The following is a 15,068-nucleotide window of genomic DNA, read 5'->3' as shown; positions in this document are numbered from 1 at the left end:
ACCACACTCATCATGATATTATTACATTACACCCATTAACTAAGCCATATAGAAGCTTCATGGACTCAACCATGTCTTCATAGCAAGCCCGTGTTAGCAATGGGAACAGAAGCAAGATAACCTGCCTCCCAGTCCTGTTCTCAAACCACACAAAGTTTCTTGCGATCATTCTACAGTTTATGAGTATTTTCCATCTCATGGAGAAATAAAAATCAAATTATCTACATTTTATTTCTCAAAAAGCCAGGAACAGTAGGAAAAAAAAATGAGACTACCTTATGAAAGGGAACATTTAATGAAAGCATTGCTTCACATTGATAAGATAGTGTGATTTTTTTTCTACTGTTCCTGGCTCTCTGAGAATATGAAATAACACTGTAATAACAGAAATATCTACATTTACAGCAAAAATTGCCATTGACTTAAACAGAAGTGTTGCCTGATTACGGACTAGGAAGCATAGCATCTGGCCCTTGCAGATTCTACTGCAATTTTAAGAGTACTTTCAATGTAAAAAAGGAGAGTACTGTATACATTTGTTTTATTCCACTCTCCCACAATTTATTTCAATCACAATATTAATATTGGAATGTCATGCATAATGTAATAGGAACCAATGATCCTTGCCTCTTTCAACCAATAAAAATATATTAAATTCAAGATTCAGGCTGACCCTGTTTTTTGGTGTTTGGTCCATTTTACCTATCTGTGCCTTAGTTTTCCATCTCAAATTTGGTATACTACTATTATCCCACATCACAAGGTATTATTAAGATTTAATTCATGATCTCTTTCAGATTCTCAGAGAGAAGGGAACAGAGTAGTACAAAGTATTATTTTTAATTACAGAAATGGTATTTTCAATTTGCTTTAAAACTTTGTTTTAATTCCATTTTAGAGAGATTTTAAGACAAACATTTATTTCCTATAACTGGCACTGCAACATAGTATATACAGTAATGTTTTACCTGGCCTGAGATACCCAATTTTCTTCCTTTACTATGTCTCAAATCACCAAGTAGATTACTTGTCTTTTCAGAACCATCAGTAAAAAGACTGGGGTGTTCTCCTGAAGCCCCAAACAATGCTTTGGTGGGGTCTAGACCCTTGTAACCAAGTCCATGGACATTCTCTTTAGGAGTCAAGTCTACAGGCATTACATCTTTGGGTGCAAACGTCACATTCTCTGGCTGATATTCATCCTCTTCATCCTTTTACAAAGTTAAAGTAAACTACAATAAACAAACATTAAACTCTGTACAGCAGTATAAAAATGTAAGTTCCACAGCAACATTTAGTTAAGATGAAGTCCAATTCTGAAAAAGCTTAAGAGTTCTCTAAATACATACTGATATCACTTCACATGCCTGACTAGAAAAGGAGCTGTTCTAGGTTTACCTTAACCCAACCATTAATATTCAGAAGAGCTCTGTGTACGTTGAAAGCTTGTCATTTTCACCAACAGAACTTGGTCCAGCAAAAGACATTACATCACCCACTTTGTTTCGCTAATGTCCTGGGACCAACACTACAAATATTCTTATTCTAGTCATATAATAGATTTTTTTTGTTATACATTTTTACATATATTGAAAGTTATACTTTAAATATAACTTACAAATACTGTTTTTTATATAAAAAACAGTAACTTTTGCCTGCATAATACCTCAGATCCCTCAGATCCTTCAGGTGGTAGCGCACAGCCATATACTTTTACTTCAGGATCTGTAAAGACATAACAGCACCATACTATAAAGTTACAATTCTTCAGTAAGTTTCTCTTAGTTACATTAAAAAAAATTAACCACAGAGCAAATGAAAGGTTTTTACAAGATCTTCTCAATAGCACAGAGAAGACTAGAAACTCTACATTTTCCATGACTCAAAACTTAATTGAACATACCAGGTTTTTGTTTGCGTGGCTTTCTCTTTACTCGAGGTCCAACTCCTTGTCCTTCTTTCCAGCCCATTTTTCGCAATAATTCAACACCAATAGTTATTCTAAGAGAAAATTAAGAACAAAACATTTATGCTGACAGCCTAATTTAAAAATATTCATGGTGAAGCTCCTGAAAGCTACACATTCATAACAGGATGGGCCAAATTTTCAAAGCAGTTTTCTGTAAGCACAATTCTTCATGTATTATCATTTGTACCTTGCATGCAGAACTGCAAATGACAGTGTGCGCAAATTTGCATATGCAAAACAAGAAGGCAGGTGGAGGTCCCTTTGAAAATGCAATTTTATATATTTTGCAGTAATTTGCACTAACTGCAGTAGTCAGATATTCTTTTACTTGCCAATACAGCATAGATGTTTTGGGGATGAGGCGCTATATCTACTCACTTTGCTGGTGCTATTAAATCATCCAGTGCAGTGGCTCCTGGAATGGATGCAGTTACCCCTGCAATCTGCCTAGCTTTTTCTTTTATTCTATCTTTGGGTTTGGAAGCAAAGTCATCTGTCGTTGTAATTTCTTTAGGCGCTATCCCATATTCACTTAGATCCTGAAAAAAACACACACAAAATGGAAAAATTCTAATTAGAAATAACTTTTCTTCAAATATAGACTAATATTAAAGATGACCATCCAAGGAAAACCTGGAGTTTATGCCCTTTATTTTGGCTGGGTTTTCAAAGGCTCCTACAGGAGTGAGGTGTCCAACTTTAATTAAATTTCAATGGAATTGGGCACCTACCTCCCCTTAAGCACCTTTGAAAATCACAGTCTTTATTTACATATGTTTCTTTATAATGGAGACCTAGAAAGTTTTGTTTGCTTTCTGTTTCGTAAGGTTTTTCTTTTTGTTTGTTTTAAACAGGTCCTACCTAGAAGACTCTTAGTTAAACAAAATAGGGTTTTTAAATTGCCTACAAACATTCAAGGGCTGAAACTGCTCCCAACTACACCCATCAGCCCTCAAAACTATGCCAGCAAAACTAGGGATGCTCATATTTTACATCCTAATATTTCCAAGTTAAGAAGTAAGCAGAACCCACCACTACCAAATGCACACTTGTCCCTGACAAGATTAAATCAGTTCTTCGATGAAGATTTAAAATAATGGATCATTCTTACACATTTCTTATTAGTACTATCTACAATAAAAATGATTCTATTATCCATATCTACATAAATTCATGCAACAATATACGCAGTGATAAAATGCCCAAACATCTGAAGTATTGTCATGCCACAACTTTTTGTATAATTTTTGTAAACTTACCTCTTCATCCATAAAGTCTTCTGGTCCAAGGACTGTTTTGTCTGCTCTCTTCTGACGTGATGACACAAAAGTTGAAGGAGCCCATCCTTAAAAGAAAGCAAATCTTTAAGAAATGTATAAAAAGAAACTCTAATATAATGTATGAACGCATCAAGGAAAAGGTAATATGTTGCCATTTTGCCATTCTATTAATCAGAAACACATTAAGGACACGCCAACACAACGTGATGCATCCATAAGGAGAGCATTCCAACGGTAGCATCTTCAATTATGTTTATTTTAATAGAAAAGTATAACTATTTACAGTGAACATCAGCAGAAAAAAATACATAATACCAATTTACATTTGTTTTCCCAAAAACAAATGTAGTGGTGTTATGTTTTGATAATTTATTACTACAGTTCTTCTCCACGAGAGGAACTAGCTTCAGACACAATCTCTGACCTTCCTTTGAACCAACAGTGTTGAAGTAGCCAGCAGAGAAACCACCACTAAATGCTCCATGAAAACGTTTGTATCGTCCCTTTTCATCTTTAACAGTCTGCTCTTGAAGAGGAACTGGCTTCTTAATTCGTTCACCTACAAATACAAAAAACAGGAAAATGAGTTAACCCGAACAGAGAATCAAATCCCCACTCTTCTCAGTAACTATTTGTTCCCCACAGGAATAGCAGCCAACTCTAAAGAGGAAAGTGACAGCAGTTCAACTGTGCATGTCAGCACTACATGCTGCTATTTAAAACAGGAACTGAGAGAATAAGAAAATAAAAATAGTGATGAAGAATTTCTAAATCCTAATCCCAGTCCTGACACCAACTTTTTCCATGGCTGTGGGCAAACCACAAACTGTCTGTCTCCTTAATATCCCAATCTGTAAAATGGGACGAATAATATTTATTTTCCTATTTTAGAGGGTGCTCTAAGCACTGTTTGTAAAGCATTATGAAAATTGCTAAGTTTTATTAACATCATATCCAACTGAAGCTTTAGGAATTTGGAAGGCAGAATATAACTATCCAATTTTGAAATTAATCGAGACAGAGGTTAACTAACAACACTATCATTGCAAACAGTCAACAGGATTTTTAAAAGTCAGGGCTATCTTTAAGTGGTCAGAACTTCAATTGCATGACACTGCCAAAAGATAACACTTGTAATAGCACCATCCCCCTAAGAAAAGTCAATGAGGCTCCGTACAGGTGCAAACATCTGCTGCATACAATCTATTGCAGGATCATGGACCTTGAAATATTTTATACAACTAACTGTGCTGAAATCACACTTTAACAAGATGACTTCAAAGGAACAGAGGGATTTGCATAATAAGCACTTTTAAAGTGTATATATAATCTCCTTTTTGTGTAAACTCATTGTTGTGTGTAAACTCATTATTATTTACTGAAAACCAAAAGTGTGCTTGGCTTGGCAAAAACATGTAGAATACTGTCATTTCTCCAAGAGATTTATATTCTCAGGGACAGACAATTGAAAAATTGCTGTATGCAGTGCTTTCTGCCCACTGACTTCAACACTACCCACCATTAAGTGTTTGCAGGATCAGGCCTCAAAACTCTTGCCATGGCCTTTAAAGGGCAGGATTCCTACATTATGCAAATATTTACCATTGAAATATAATACTGTACATATATAATACATGGGATGAAGGTTAAACATTCATGTGGCCAGTGCACCTGTGCATGTACATGCATGCACACCCACCCACCCACAGCTGGTTACATGCACTCTGTGCTTTTGATGCTAGGATGCCTATTTACACCCAGCTGCAGGGCAGTTTTATGAAACTGGATATAACGGAAAAAGTATTGACCCTGAACCTTATAAGGCAATAAGAAACAGTATTAAATGAGCAACACTGTATTTATTCCTTGGGTAAGAAGCACTACAAACCACAGGGGGATTTTACTGTATAGAGTCTAACTTTTACAACAATTAATTGCTTTCTACTTTTATCTAAGTAAATAACAATGAGGGCTTTCACAGTTTACTTCCATCAGTTCTATTCCAACATTTATGAGAAATATAATTCTGTTACAAGACTTTTGCTGTATCAGCCATGCACAGTGTTTTTGGTTATCTGAGTACAGAAGTGAAAAAAAAAAGGTCAACTTTAATAAATATAACATAGCTTTATTTTTAAAAATCTGAACACCAACAACAAGGCTTTACAGAAATGCATGGAACTTCCAGGTAATTGAAACAGTCTGAATGTACTGAGAACTGAAGCCTTAGTGCTTCAATGTTGCCAGGATTTTTGATGTTCCATTTAAGCACAGTCATTTGAGAACTTGACCTAGCAGTGACATTGTTAAAAGAGATACTGTCAACCTTAGGCCTTGTTTACACACAAAATTTGTACAGCTTTAACAACCCTGGTATTATTAAAGAAGTACAAGTAGTCTAGCTTATTCTTGTACATGAAGGGAAATAAACTATACTCACATAAAGCATCTTTATACCAGCATAACTGTGTTCACATTATGAGTTGCACTGGTATAACTATTTCGGTAAACAAAATCACAATCGTAATCGAATTTGTACAAAATCCTTGTGCAGACCCAGGCCTTAATCACACTTGTGTCTGAAAACGGAGGACCACCTACTGCAACAAGAACAGGAGTACTTGTGGCACCTTAGAGACTAACAAATTTATTTGAGCATAATCTTTCGTGGGCTACAGCCCACTTCATCGGATGCATGCAGTGGAAAATACAGTAGGAAGATAGATATATCTATATCTATAGATATATATATCTATATACACACACAGAGAACATGAAACAATGGGTGTTACCATACACACTATAATGACAGTGATCAGTTAAGGTGAGCTATTATCAGCAGAAGAGAAAAAGAACTGTTTGTAGTGGTAATGAAAATGGCCCATTTCCAGCAATTGACAAGAAGATATGACAAACTGTAGTGTGTGTGTGGGGGGGGAAAGATAAGCATGGGGAAATAGTTTTACTTTGTGTAATGGCACATCCACTCCCAGTCTTTGTTCAAGCCTAATCTAATGGTGTCCAATTTTCAAATTAATTCCAATTCAGCAGTCTCTCGTTGCAGTGTGTTTTTGAAGTTTTTGTTGTTGTAATATTGAGACTTTTAGATCTTTTGCGGATACAGACTAACACGGCTGCTACTCTGAAACCTGTCTACTGCAACAAGTAACACCTGAGACTTCAGTAACTGAGGGCTTGTCTACACTACCATGCGGGGTTGATCTAAGATACGCAACTTCAGCTACATAAATAGCACAGCTGAAGTCTACTTACTTAGATCTACTTACTGCAGTGTCTTCACTGCAGTAAGTTGACAGCTGACCCTCTCCCGTCGACTCCGCTTGCACTTCTCATTCTGGTGGAGTACTGGAGTCGATGGCAGAGCGCTCAGCAGTCAATTAATCGCATCTATGCTAGACACAATAAATCGACCCCCACTGGATCAATCGCTGCCCGCAGATCTGGTGGGTAGTGTAAATAAGCCCTCAAAGATTAGAAATTTGTTAGTCTCTAAGGTGCCACAAGTACTCCTGTTCTTCTTTTTAAAGATTAGAAGGGAATCCCCTGCAGCCCCTCCAGTTTGTTTGTTTTGTACATTTGCCAGCTCTTAGCCTATCATCTGTACTATCCACTCCCCCCTAAAGCTATGTCTACACTACCGCGGTACGTCGACCAACACTACTCAACTCCAGCTATGTGAGTCGACGTACCTTAGGTAAAGTTACCGCGGTGGGTCGACAGGATAAACTCTCCTGTCAACTTATCTTACACTTCTGTTGAGTACAGGGGTAGACTGGAGAACGATCTGCTGTCCATTTGGCAGGTCTTCTGTAGACCCACTAAATCGACAGCCAGTGGCTCGATCTCAGAGCGTGGATCCTGGCTGTAGTGTAGACCTGCCCTGGTACGACTGTGTTGGCTGTGCAGTGTGCACTAAGAACTACTACATCAAGCCTCCCCAACCACCAGGCCGAGCCAACCCTGTCCTCCCCTATTAACACCCCGCAGCACAACAGCGTCGGTGCATAGTATTCGCCCACCCAACCCCTTCTCTCCCCCGGCGAGAGGGAACCTAGCGGGCTAGGCGGGGGTGGCCGTGTTTACTGGGCCCTGACCGGGGAGAGCTGGGCGGGTCTCTCCCAGGCGCAGGACAGGGAAAGGGACTTGCGGGACACAGGGCGAAAAGGAAGCCGCAGACCAGGCGACGGGCATGGAGAGGAGCTGCTCGTCTCGCTCCCTGAAGCAGACAGGATGTGCGGCTGCCGAGACGGGGGCTGCCCCGCTGGGTCTGGCTTCAAGGCGACTCTCCCCGCCTCATGTGGGCAGAGCGCTCCGGGGAGACAAGGCCCCTCGCTCACCGCCCGCCCGCAGCGTTAGCCGGGCTAGTTAGGGGGACGCCTCCGCACAAGCCAGGGGATCGGGGCGGCTGTGCCCCCCGAGCTCCCTTACCCTCCAGCAGCGGCTCCAGCGCGGTGCCATAGCCCGCCAGCTCCTCCTCCTCACTGTCGCTGGCCTCCGGCGCCGCCATCTTCTGACCAGGGCGCCACGCCGCTGTCACGTGAGAGAGGCGGGGCGCTCGGCGGGCGCCACCATCGCTGTGGGGGTGTGGAGCAGAGCAACCTGCGGCCTGCTCGGACTTAGTCTGCTCTCGGCTGCACTCGGGTGCCCAGAGCCCGCAACCCCAGGGGGCTGCTGTAGCTCAGGGCCCTTCCCCCATTAAGCCCTGGGGCTGCTGAGGGACGGTGTGAAGTATCACGTCTTTTTCTCTCAAGTTTATATTTCTGCTACCCTCAGGCATACAATGCCATTGTCATCAACTTTCACTGTAATGTTTAAAATGTAACTTGTGATCAGTTTTAATAACATTTCAGTACATCTTAAAATAAGGGATGGGTGGACATCCTCCAGGACAAATCAATGAAATAAGGGACAGTCCCTTGAAATAAGGGATGGGTGGGCACCCTAATAATAATTATAACCCTAATAATTTTAAATGTATCATTCATTGGCTCATATTTTACATCTTGATATTTCCAAGCTAAGAAGCAAGCAGAACCCACCACCACCAATACACACTTGCCCCTGACAAGATTAAATCTAGATGGGGCAATACAATAGAAAACATAATCAGAAAGAAACCCTGTACTTGCGGAGGGAGTAAGACTGCATTACCTAACAGGGCTTTTCCATTTCTAACGTCTATGACCATATGAATGTTTGCAGGATGCAGGACTGCCACAGCAAAATCACAATGAACTTGGAAATAACAGGACAAGTGTTTGAGATCCCTTTCATATTCCTGTCCTGGAATGGTGTGCGAGTGGGGCCAGGTTCCTCTGGGATTTCATTTTTAATTTCCTGTAGCTTCATCATACAGCAACACTAGCACTTCCTCCATGAGGATGAATAGGCAGGATACGACTTTCTTCATTTACTGGCCAAAAGAGGTCACTCAAGAGCAACATTATTGATCCCAGGAGCTAGCCCCTTTGCCTTTACAGACCTTTTAACCTAGGGAGCGTGAGATGTGCCCATATAAAAAATACTACAGTGCATTGTTCAAAATTAGTGATCTGAAACACTGTAGTTAACCATGTTTAAGCATGATTCTTGCAAGAAAGGTGGTAATAGTTTCCAAACTCTGAGTTCACAAGGCCAACAAATCCCAGATATGATCCCACAACAGACATGGAAAGAAACTGCTGTCAGGCTTGAAGAGTAATGGATAATAGCAACTGCAATTTTGTGAAATGAATCCACTTCCAGAATCAAAGTGTAAAACATACTCCATGTGTATTCAATGTGGAAAGGGGGAAACATGGATGTTACTGACTTACAGCTGATAAAACTCGCAGAGCCAAATTTGGTCCAGTTTATTTAAAGTGCTGCTCTACTCAAAAAGTGTTTGTGCAGAAACTGCATTATGGTACTTAACAGAGCTGTTCTCTATTTTCATTGAGTCATATTTGCTGACTAGTGTCAAAAATAAGCTTTTACTACATTTTTTTCCCCTCTTAGCCCTGAAGAGTCAAACTCTAGCTACCCATGACAGGTCTAGACTCTTCTTAAAAACCTCCAAGGATGGGAATTCCACAACCTCCCTAGGACCTTTTCCAGTGTTTAGCTATACTTAGGAAAATCTCTCTAATATCCAACCTAAATCTGCGTGGCTGCAAACTGCAATCAGTGGACATGGAGAACAACTGATCACCATCCACTAACAACCTTTTACATATTTGAAGACTTTTTGCTGATATAGCCTAACACGGCTACCACTCCAGAGTAATGCTTTTTAGAGTTCTTCTTTCTGACGACACACACGATAACCGCGATGAGCAGCAAGACAACTAGAGTCACACCAATGGCTATCGCTACCACCATGCCAGTGGGGAACGCAGACAGACTGCGTTCCCCACTGGCATGGTGGTAGCGATAGCCATTGGTGTGACTCTAGTTGTCTTGCTGCTCATCGCGGTTATCGTGTGTGTCGTCAGAAAGAAGAACTCTAAAAAGCCTATTTGAAGACTGTTATTTGTACCCTCAGCTTTCTCTTCTCTAGATTAAAGATGCCCAGTTCTTTCAATCTTTTCCTCATAGGTCACATTTTCTAAACCTTTTATCATTTGTATTGGTTTCCCCTAGATTCTCTCCAGTTTGTTACAAGTTACATTTAAACAGTGGCACACATGTTTTCTTAACATTCCTAGATATTTTACCATTAGTGATCACTCATATTTGCCTCCTTTACCCAAAGGATAGAAGACAGCCATGTGTGAATTGACGTGGTTCCACCCCTTATTCCATGAAGGCCTACCAGGATATACTACAGATGGTCCTGAGCAGCAAAGTTTGGGGCAGGGGTTTTACTTCACAATCATCTATAATTTTAACTGAAGCCTGTACAAGCTATAAGTTAAAGGCTCTAGGTGCTATTACTGGTCTCCTGAGGTATCCAATTACTTGTACAGACAGTTTTAAAGGAACTAGAGTACATGGTTAGAAGGGATGTCCAAAACCTTTTTTTACTAAAAGATGAAGGGGGAAATAATTAGTGGTGGTGTCAATTTTTTTCCAGTTCACATGTGAAGAAGGTTTACTCTGTAAGGCCATTATCAAGGCGGTGTTAGAAACAATTGTGAACTGGAAAGTCATGTCTGTTAGCTGCTACAAATAAGGTCCACTTTTATAATATATACCCTAGGAAATTTTGAGCACATTCACATATGTACACAGACTTTCTCTCAATAAGTGTATTTCTGCATTAATAATTATACAAAGGAGAAAATACATTTTATTAAAAGAAAAAGTTGACGTCAACTCAGTCACCTTTGTTTACCTTTCATGTACAGTCTATACACAAGGTGTGTTGATAGGTCTTATCTGCCCTTTGGACCAGCACTGGGTGTGGCTCATTAGGCACCAGGTAGGAATCTAAAATGGTGACATCCACTCAACCTGTTCCTTCCCTGTAGTCAAGGACAACAAGCAGGGTTTGATTACGTACAGTATTTACCTTTTACCTTAATCATACCTAGTCATAGCTGTGTGATCAATTATTAGAATGTAAGTGGACAGCAAAAGCACTGCTGTATGTTGTATGAGAGCTCAACTAGAGCTGTGCAAACCTGCCATTTTTGGTTTGTATGGGTGGAAACTAGTGCTGGGCCTGCCCCAAAACCTTGGACCCAAATACGTCCAGATGATGGGCTGTTTCTAGATCCAGTTTTTGCAAACTGGCCTTTAAATAATGAATACAAACAAACTTCTAGATCTGAAATCCTGCAACTTTTAATCTGTCTCTGCATTTTAATTTTGTGGCTTTACCCATTATTATCAGAGAGAAACTTTTATGTACATTTTGATTCAAGTGGTTTCCCAACCGTGCATTTTTCTTAAAATTCAGGTTAATTCAAGGTCAAGGTGCTGAATGCAAAACTTTATAAAAAACATCTGATGTTCAATTCTGTGCTGGAGGTGGGTTTATTGAGGTTTCTAATGATCCAAGATTTATCATACGAGCAGCTGTCACAAGTTTCTTTCAAACACTGAAAGTAAATCACAACATTCAACCTAGAGAAATTCCATTCTAATCCTAGATTGTAACATGTTTTGCTTTGAGTTTAAAATCAAGTGTTTTAGGACCAACAATATTTTGCACAGAGCTCAGCTGCTTTAACTTCTGTGTTCAAACTGAAACTAGCTGAGTTTCATATGGTTTCAGGCTTTCATGGGAAATATTTACACAGCTTTAAATAGAATCCTCCCTATCTACATAATTTGTGGCTTTAATCCAGCTTTAAAACTGTAGAGAAGGGAACAATGGATATTTACATATATTATCTTTTTTCTCATCATTGCTAATTACTGAGCAGTTGGCCAGAATACCTAATGGTAAAATGAGCTGTTAGTCATTAGTATGGTAGGAGGTTTCCTTTGATTAGTAAATAATTGATCCTAAAGACTTTATAACCATCAAGACACATACACACAAGCTGGATTTTGCACAAAATGAACATTAATAACAAATCTCTTCCACAGGGCCAGCTCCAGGCACCAGCCCACCAAGCTTGTGCTTGGGGCGGCACCTGGAGGGGGGCGGTGCGGCGCGGCGCTCCGGCTCCAGGGAGAGCGGAGACGCAGAGGGCTCACCGCCCTCCCCCGGCGCTCTGGCAGTTGCAATATTGTGAACCTTGTTTTATTGTGTAATTTGAAAGTTCGCTTATGTTTTAAGACTTGAAGAGTGTAAGTAGTGACTAATAAAGGACATATTTAATGAGATGCCAGAGATATCTATCGAACTCCTAGCTATGCAACAATATAAAAGACTGAAATCGCTTGCTATTTTATCACTTGAAAATGTCATTGGCCAGTCTTTGGATCTCTCGGACGCTGTGGTTCAATTCACAAGCGTAAAGGAAAGAAAAGTGACTTTTTGAACTAAAAGACTAGAGTTAACATTCTAAGACTGTTACCTACTGAGACACTATTTAATACTGGTCCATTCACTGTTGGTGCACAGTTCAATTTCTTGATGTTAGTACATTTCAGTTATTCTTAAAATTAAAGTTTCTATATGCTTAGAGGAAATGAAATTTTTTATTTGCTTATATATGGCATGAATAAATACAGATTTACCGATCCTAGCATGCAAATTTATCATCTTATGTAACAGGGATAAATCATACATGCAAATCGTGCATCAAACTTGTGAAATGGGCTAAAAATGCAATAAAAAATAAGGTATTCAAAAGTTTAACAAATGGAGGAGGAGCCAACAGGGCCGGCGCCACCCATTAGGCGACCTAGGCGGTCGCCTAGAGTGCTACAATTTGGGGGGCAGCAACCGCGGCGGTATTTTGGCAGCGGGACCTTCCGCTGCCTCTGTGGGGGGCAGCATTTCGGGGTGAGACCTTCCACCACCTAGGGCGGCAGAAAAGCTGGCGGTGCTCCTGGGAGCCAAAGACACGCCTTGCCTGGGACACCATTTGGCCTAGGGCCAGCCCTGGTTAGTGTGTATTTATATTAGAGAAGGAAAGGCACTGAAATCATCACAAAACTCACAATTTTCCACTCCATTTGCAGGGCAAGGTCAAAGAAATGTGCCTTGCACCTAGAATGGAAAGTTGTGAGGTTTGTGATGACTCCAGTGCCTTTCTACAACAGTGACACATTCAGCGACAATGTGGCTCTCTAGATTCTACAACATTGAGGATCACTGATCTAATATATTACCCATCAATTAAGTAGATAATTGTTAATAATGTAGGCATGTATATTGTGAAAGATTTTTGCCACAGATAGGCTAGGCTAGGCTAGGCTAGCAGAAACATACAAATACAGGAGGATACATCAAAACCAGGAAGAAGGCCCCAAATCCACAGACCGATTTAATTTTTGTTATAATTTTTAAGGGCAGAGTGAAGTTTGCCAGTACTTTTCAGTGCATTTGTTTTTAATTAAACTTGTTAAGAGGATGGACCAAATTAGGCTGATTATATCTTTTGTGTAGAAGTAACCTTTCAAATAGGTAGTGTAATGTTTGGTTTTCAACTAAATGTGAGTCACTGACATGCCATGGTAACAAACACATTATAAACTTCTTAAGTAAATATATAAAATTAGGTGATTAATTAATGGGAGTATTTTAAACATGGTAACAAAGAGATAAAAACGTATCAACAAGAAGAACAGAAAAAAATATGAAATCAACTAAACTCTCTTATTTTACCAAAATTATAGAAGAAATAAAGGCCTTGACTTAGCTGCTGGCACTAGTGTGACCAGATCACTGATGGGAAATATCGGGACGCGGGGTGTGGGGGGGGTGGGAAGGGGGGATATCGGGACGCGCGGGTGGGGCGGAGCAAAAAAAAAGTAAAAAAAAAAAAAAGCTGTTTTGCAGGTGCCAGCCGTGCCGTGGCTGCTGCCCCTCGCCCCCCCCCCAGGGCACATGCGGCACGTCCCGCCGCCCCATGGGGAAGGAGCCGCTGGAGCGAGAGGCGCGGGGCTCCGGACCCCGGCAGCGGCAGGGGAGAGCGGCTCAGGGCCGCGCGAGTGGGCACAAAGTTTATCGGCTGGGGGGGGACCCCGGCCGGCTCCTCGCCCTGCCCTGTAGGGGGGTAGTGTCCCCGCCCCGTGTCAGCATGTCTCGCCGGCCGCCGCAGGCCAGGTAAGGAACCGAGTCCCCCCTCCCTCCGGCTCCTCAGCTGAGCGGCATTCCTCCTCCCTCCCAGGCTTGCTGCTGGAATGCCGGCACAAGCCTGGAGGGAGGGGGTGGTGTCCGGCTTCCAGTTCCTGCAGCTTGTGAGTACAGGCACCGGGCGGGCAAGGGGGGCTGGCAAGGGTGCTGCTCCCCCAGGAGGGTGACGGGGGGGGGGCTCAGCTGAGGAGCCAGGACGAGGGGGGAGAGGGCGACTCGGCTCCTTACCTGGCCTGTGGCGGCCGGCGCAACATGCTGGCGTGGGGCAGGGAGCCGGCCGGGGTCCCGTCCAAGCCGATAAACTTTACATGGCCACTCGTGTGGCCCCGAGCTGCTCTCCCCCGCCGTTGCTGGGGTCTGGAGCCCCCCCATCTACCTCCTGGGGGAGCAGCCCCCTTCCCAGCCCCCCTTGCCCGCCCAGTGCCCCTACTCACCAGCTCCAGGAACTGGAAGCCGGCCACCACCCCCTCCCTCCAGGCTTGCCCCGCCATTACAGCAGCAAGCCTGGAAGGGAGGAGGAGTGCCACATGCATAGGGAAGAGGCGGGGCCAGGGCGGGGATTTGGGGAGGGAGCCAATGGGGGATGGAGGGGGCGGAGTCGGGGGGGGGCAAGAGCCCTTCCGGGAGGGCAAAATTGCTTGTTTGTCCAGTGTCCCGACCGCACATTAGTCGGGATGCGGGACAAACAAGCAAATATCGGGACAGTCCCGATAAAATCGGGACGTCTGGTCACCCTAGCTGGCGCTTAACTCAGGTTCCACTGAAGGTTTTCTCTTACTGCGCTCCACATTCACACATCCACACTGTACCACACAGCAAAGCAGCCATCCTGCCCTGTGGTTTAGGACAGACTTTGCATCTTTGTCTTTACTGACACAAAGGGAGCTGTATGCAATGTAGTTATAGCCATGTTGGTCCCAGAATATTAGTTAGAAAAGGTGGGTGAGGCTATATCTTTTATTGGAGCAACTTCTATTGGTGAGAGAGAGAAGCTTTTGAGATAAACAGAACTCTTCTTCAGGTCTAGGAAAGGTACTATCAGCACAGCAGCAAGACGCAGGGTGGAACAGATTGTTTAGCATAACACAGACACTGAATTTATGGCTTATTACAACAACCT

At 42.1% G+C, this 15,068-nt stretch overlaps 1 protein-coding gene across 3 annotated transcripts in view; it reads right to left on the bottom strand.

Annotated features, from left to right (window-relative positions):
* The window catches only part of GPATCH1 (G-patch domain containing 1), a 32,157-nt gene extending 24,303 nt beyond the window's left edge, over positions 1-7,854 (bottom strand). For all 3 annotated transcript variants that reach the window (XR_010592580.1, XM_065567182.1, XM_065567183.1), the window contains exons 1-7: positions 7,699-7,854; positions 3,674-3,808; positions 3,229-3,314; positions 2,348-2,508; positions 1,904-2,001; positions 1,667-1,725; positions 969-1,211 (exon numbers count right to left, since the gene is read on the bottom strand). Coding sequence is in view for 2 of the 3 variants with exons in the window: in XM_065567182.1 (XP_065423254.1) it covers positions 969-1,211; positions 1,667-1,725; positions 1,904-2,001; positions 2,348-2,508; positions 3,229-3,314; positions 3,674-3,808; positions 7,699-7,777 (861 nt within the window). In the remaining variant the exon portion in view is untranslated. The remainder of the gene's footprint in view (positions 1-968; positions 1,212-1,666; positions 1,726-1,903; positions 2,002-2,347; positions 2,509-3,228; positions 3,315-3,673; positions 3,809-7,698) is intronic.
* Between the last annotated feature and the right edge of the window lie 7,214 nt (positions 7,855-15,068).

This window comes from Chrysemys picta, chromosome 14, assembly GCF_011386835.1.
Source record: "Chrysemys picta bellii isolate R12L10 chromosome 14, ASM1138683v2, whole genome shotgun sequence".
Classification (NCBI taxonomy): Eukaryota; Metazoa; Chordata; order Testudines; family Emydidae; genus Chrysemys; species Chrysemys picta.
This window is presented reverse-complemented; position numbering and strand designations above follow the sequence as displayed.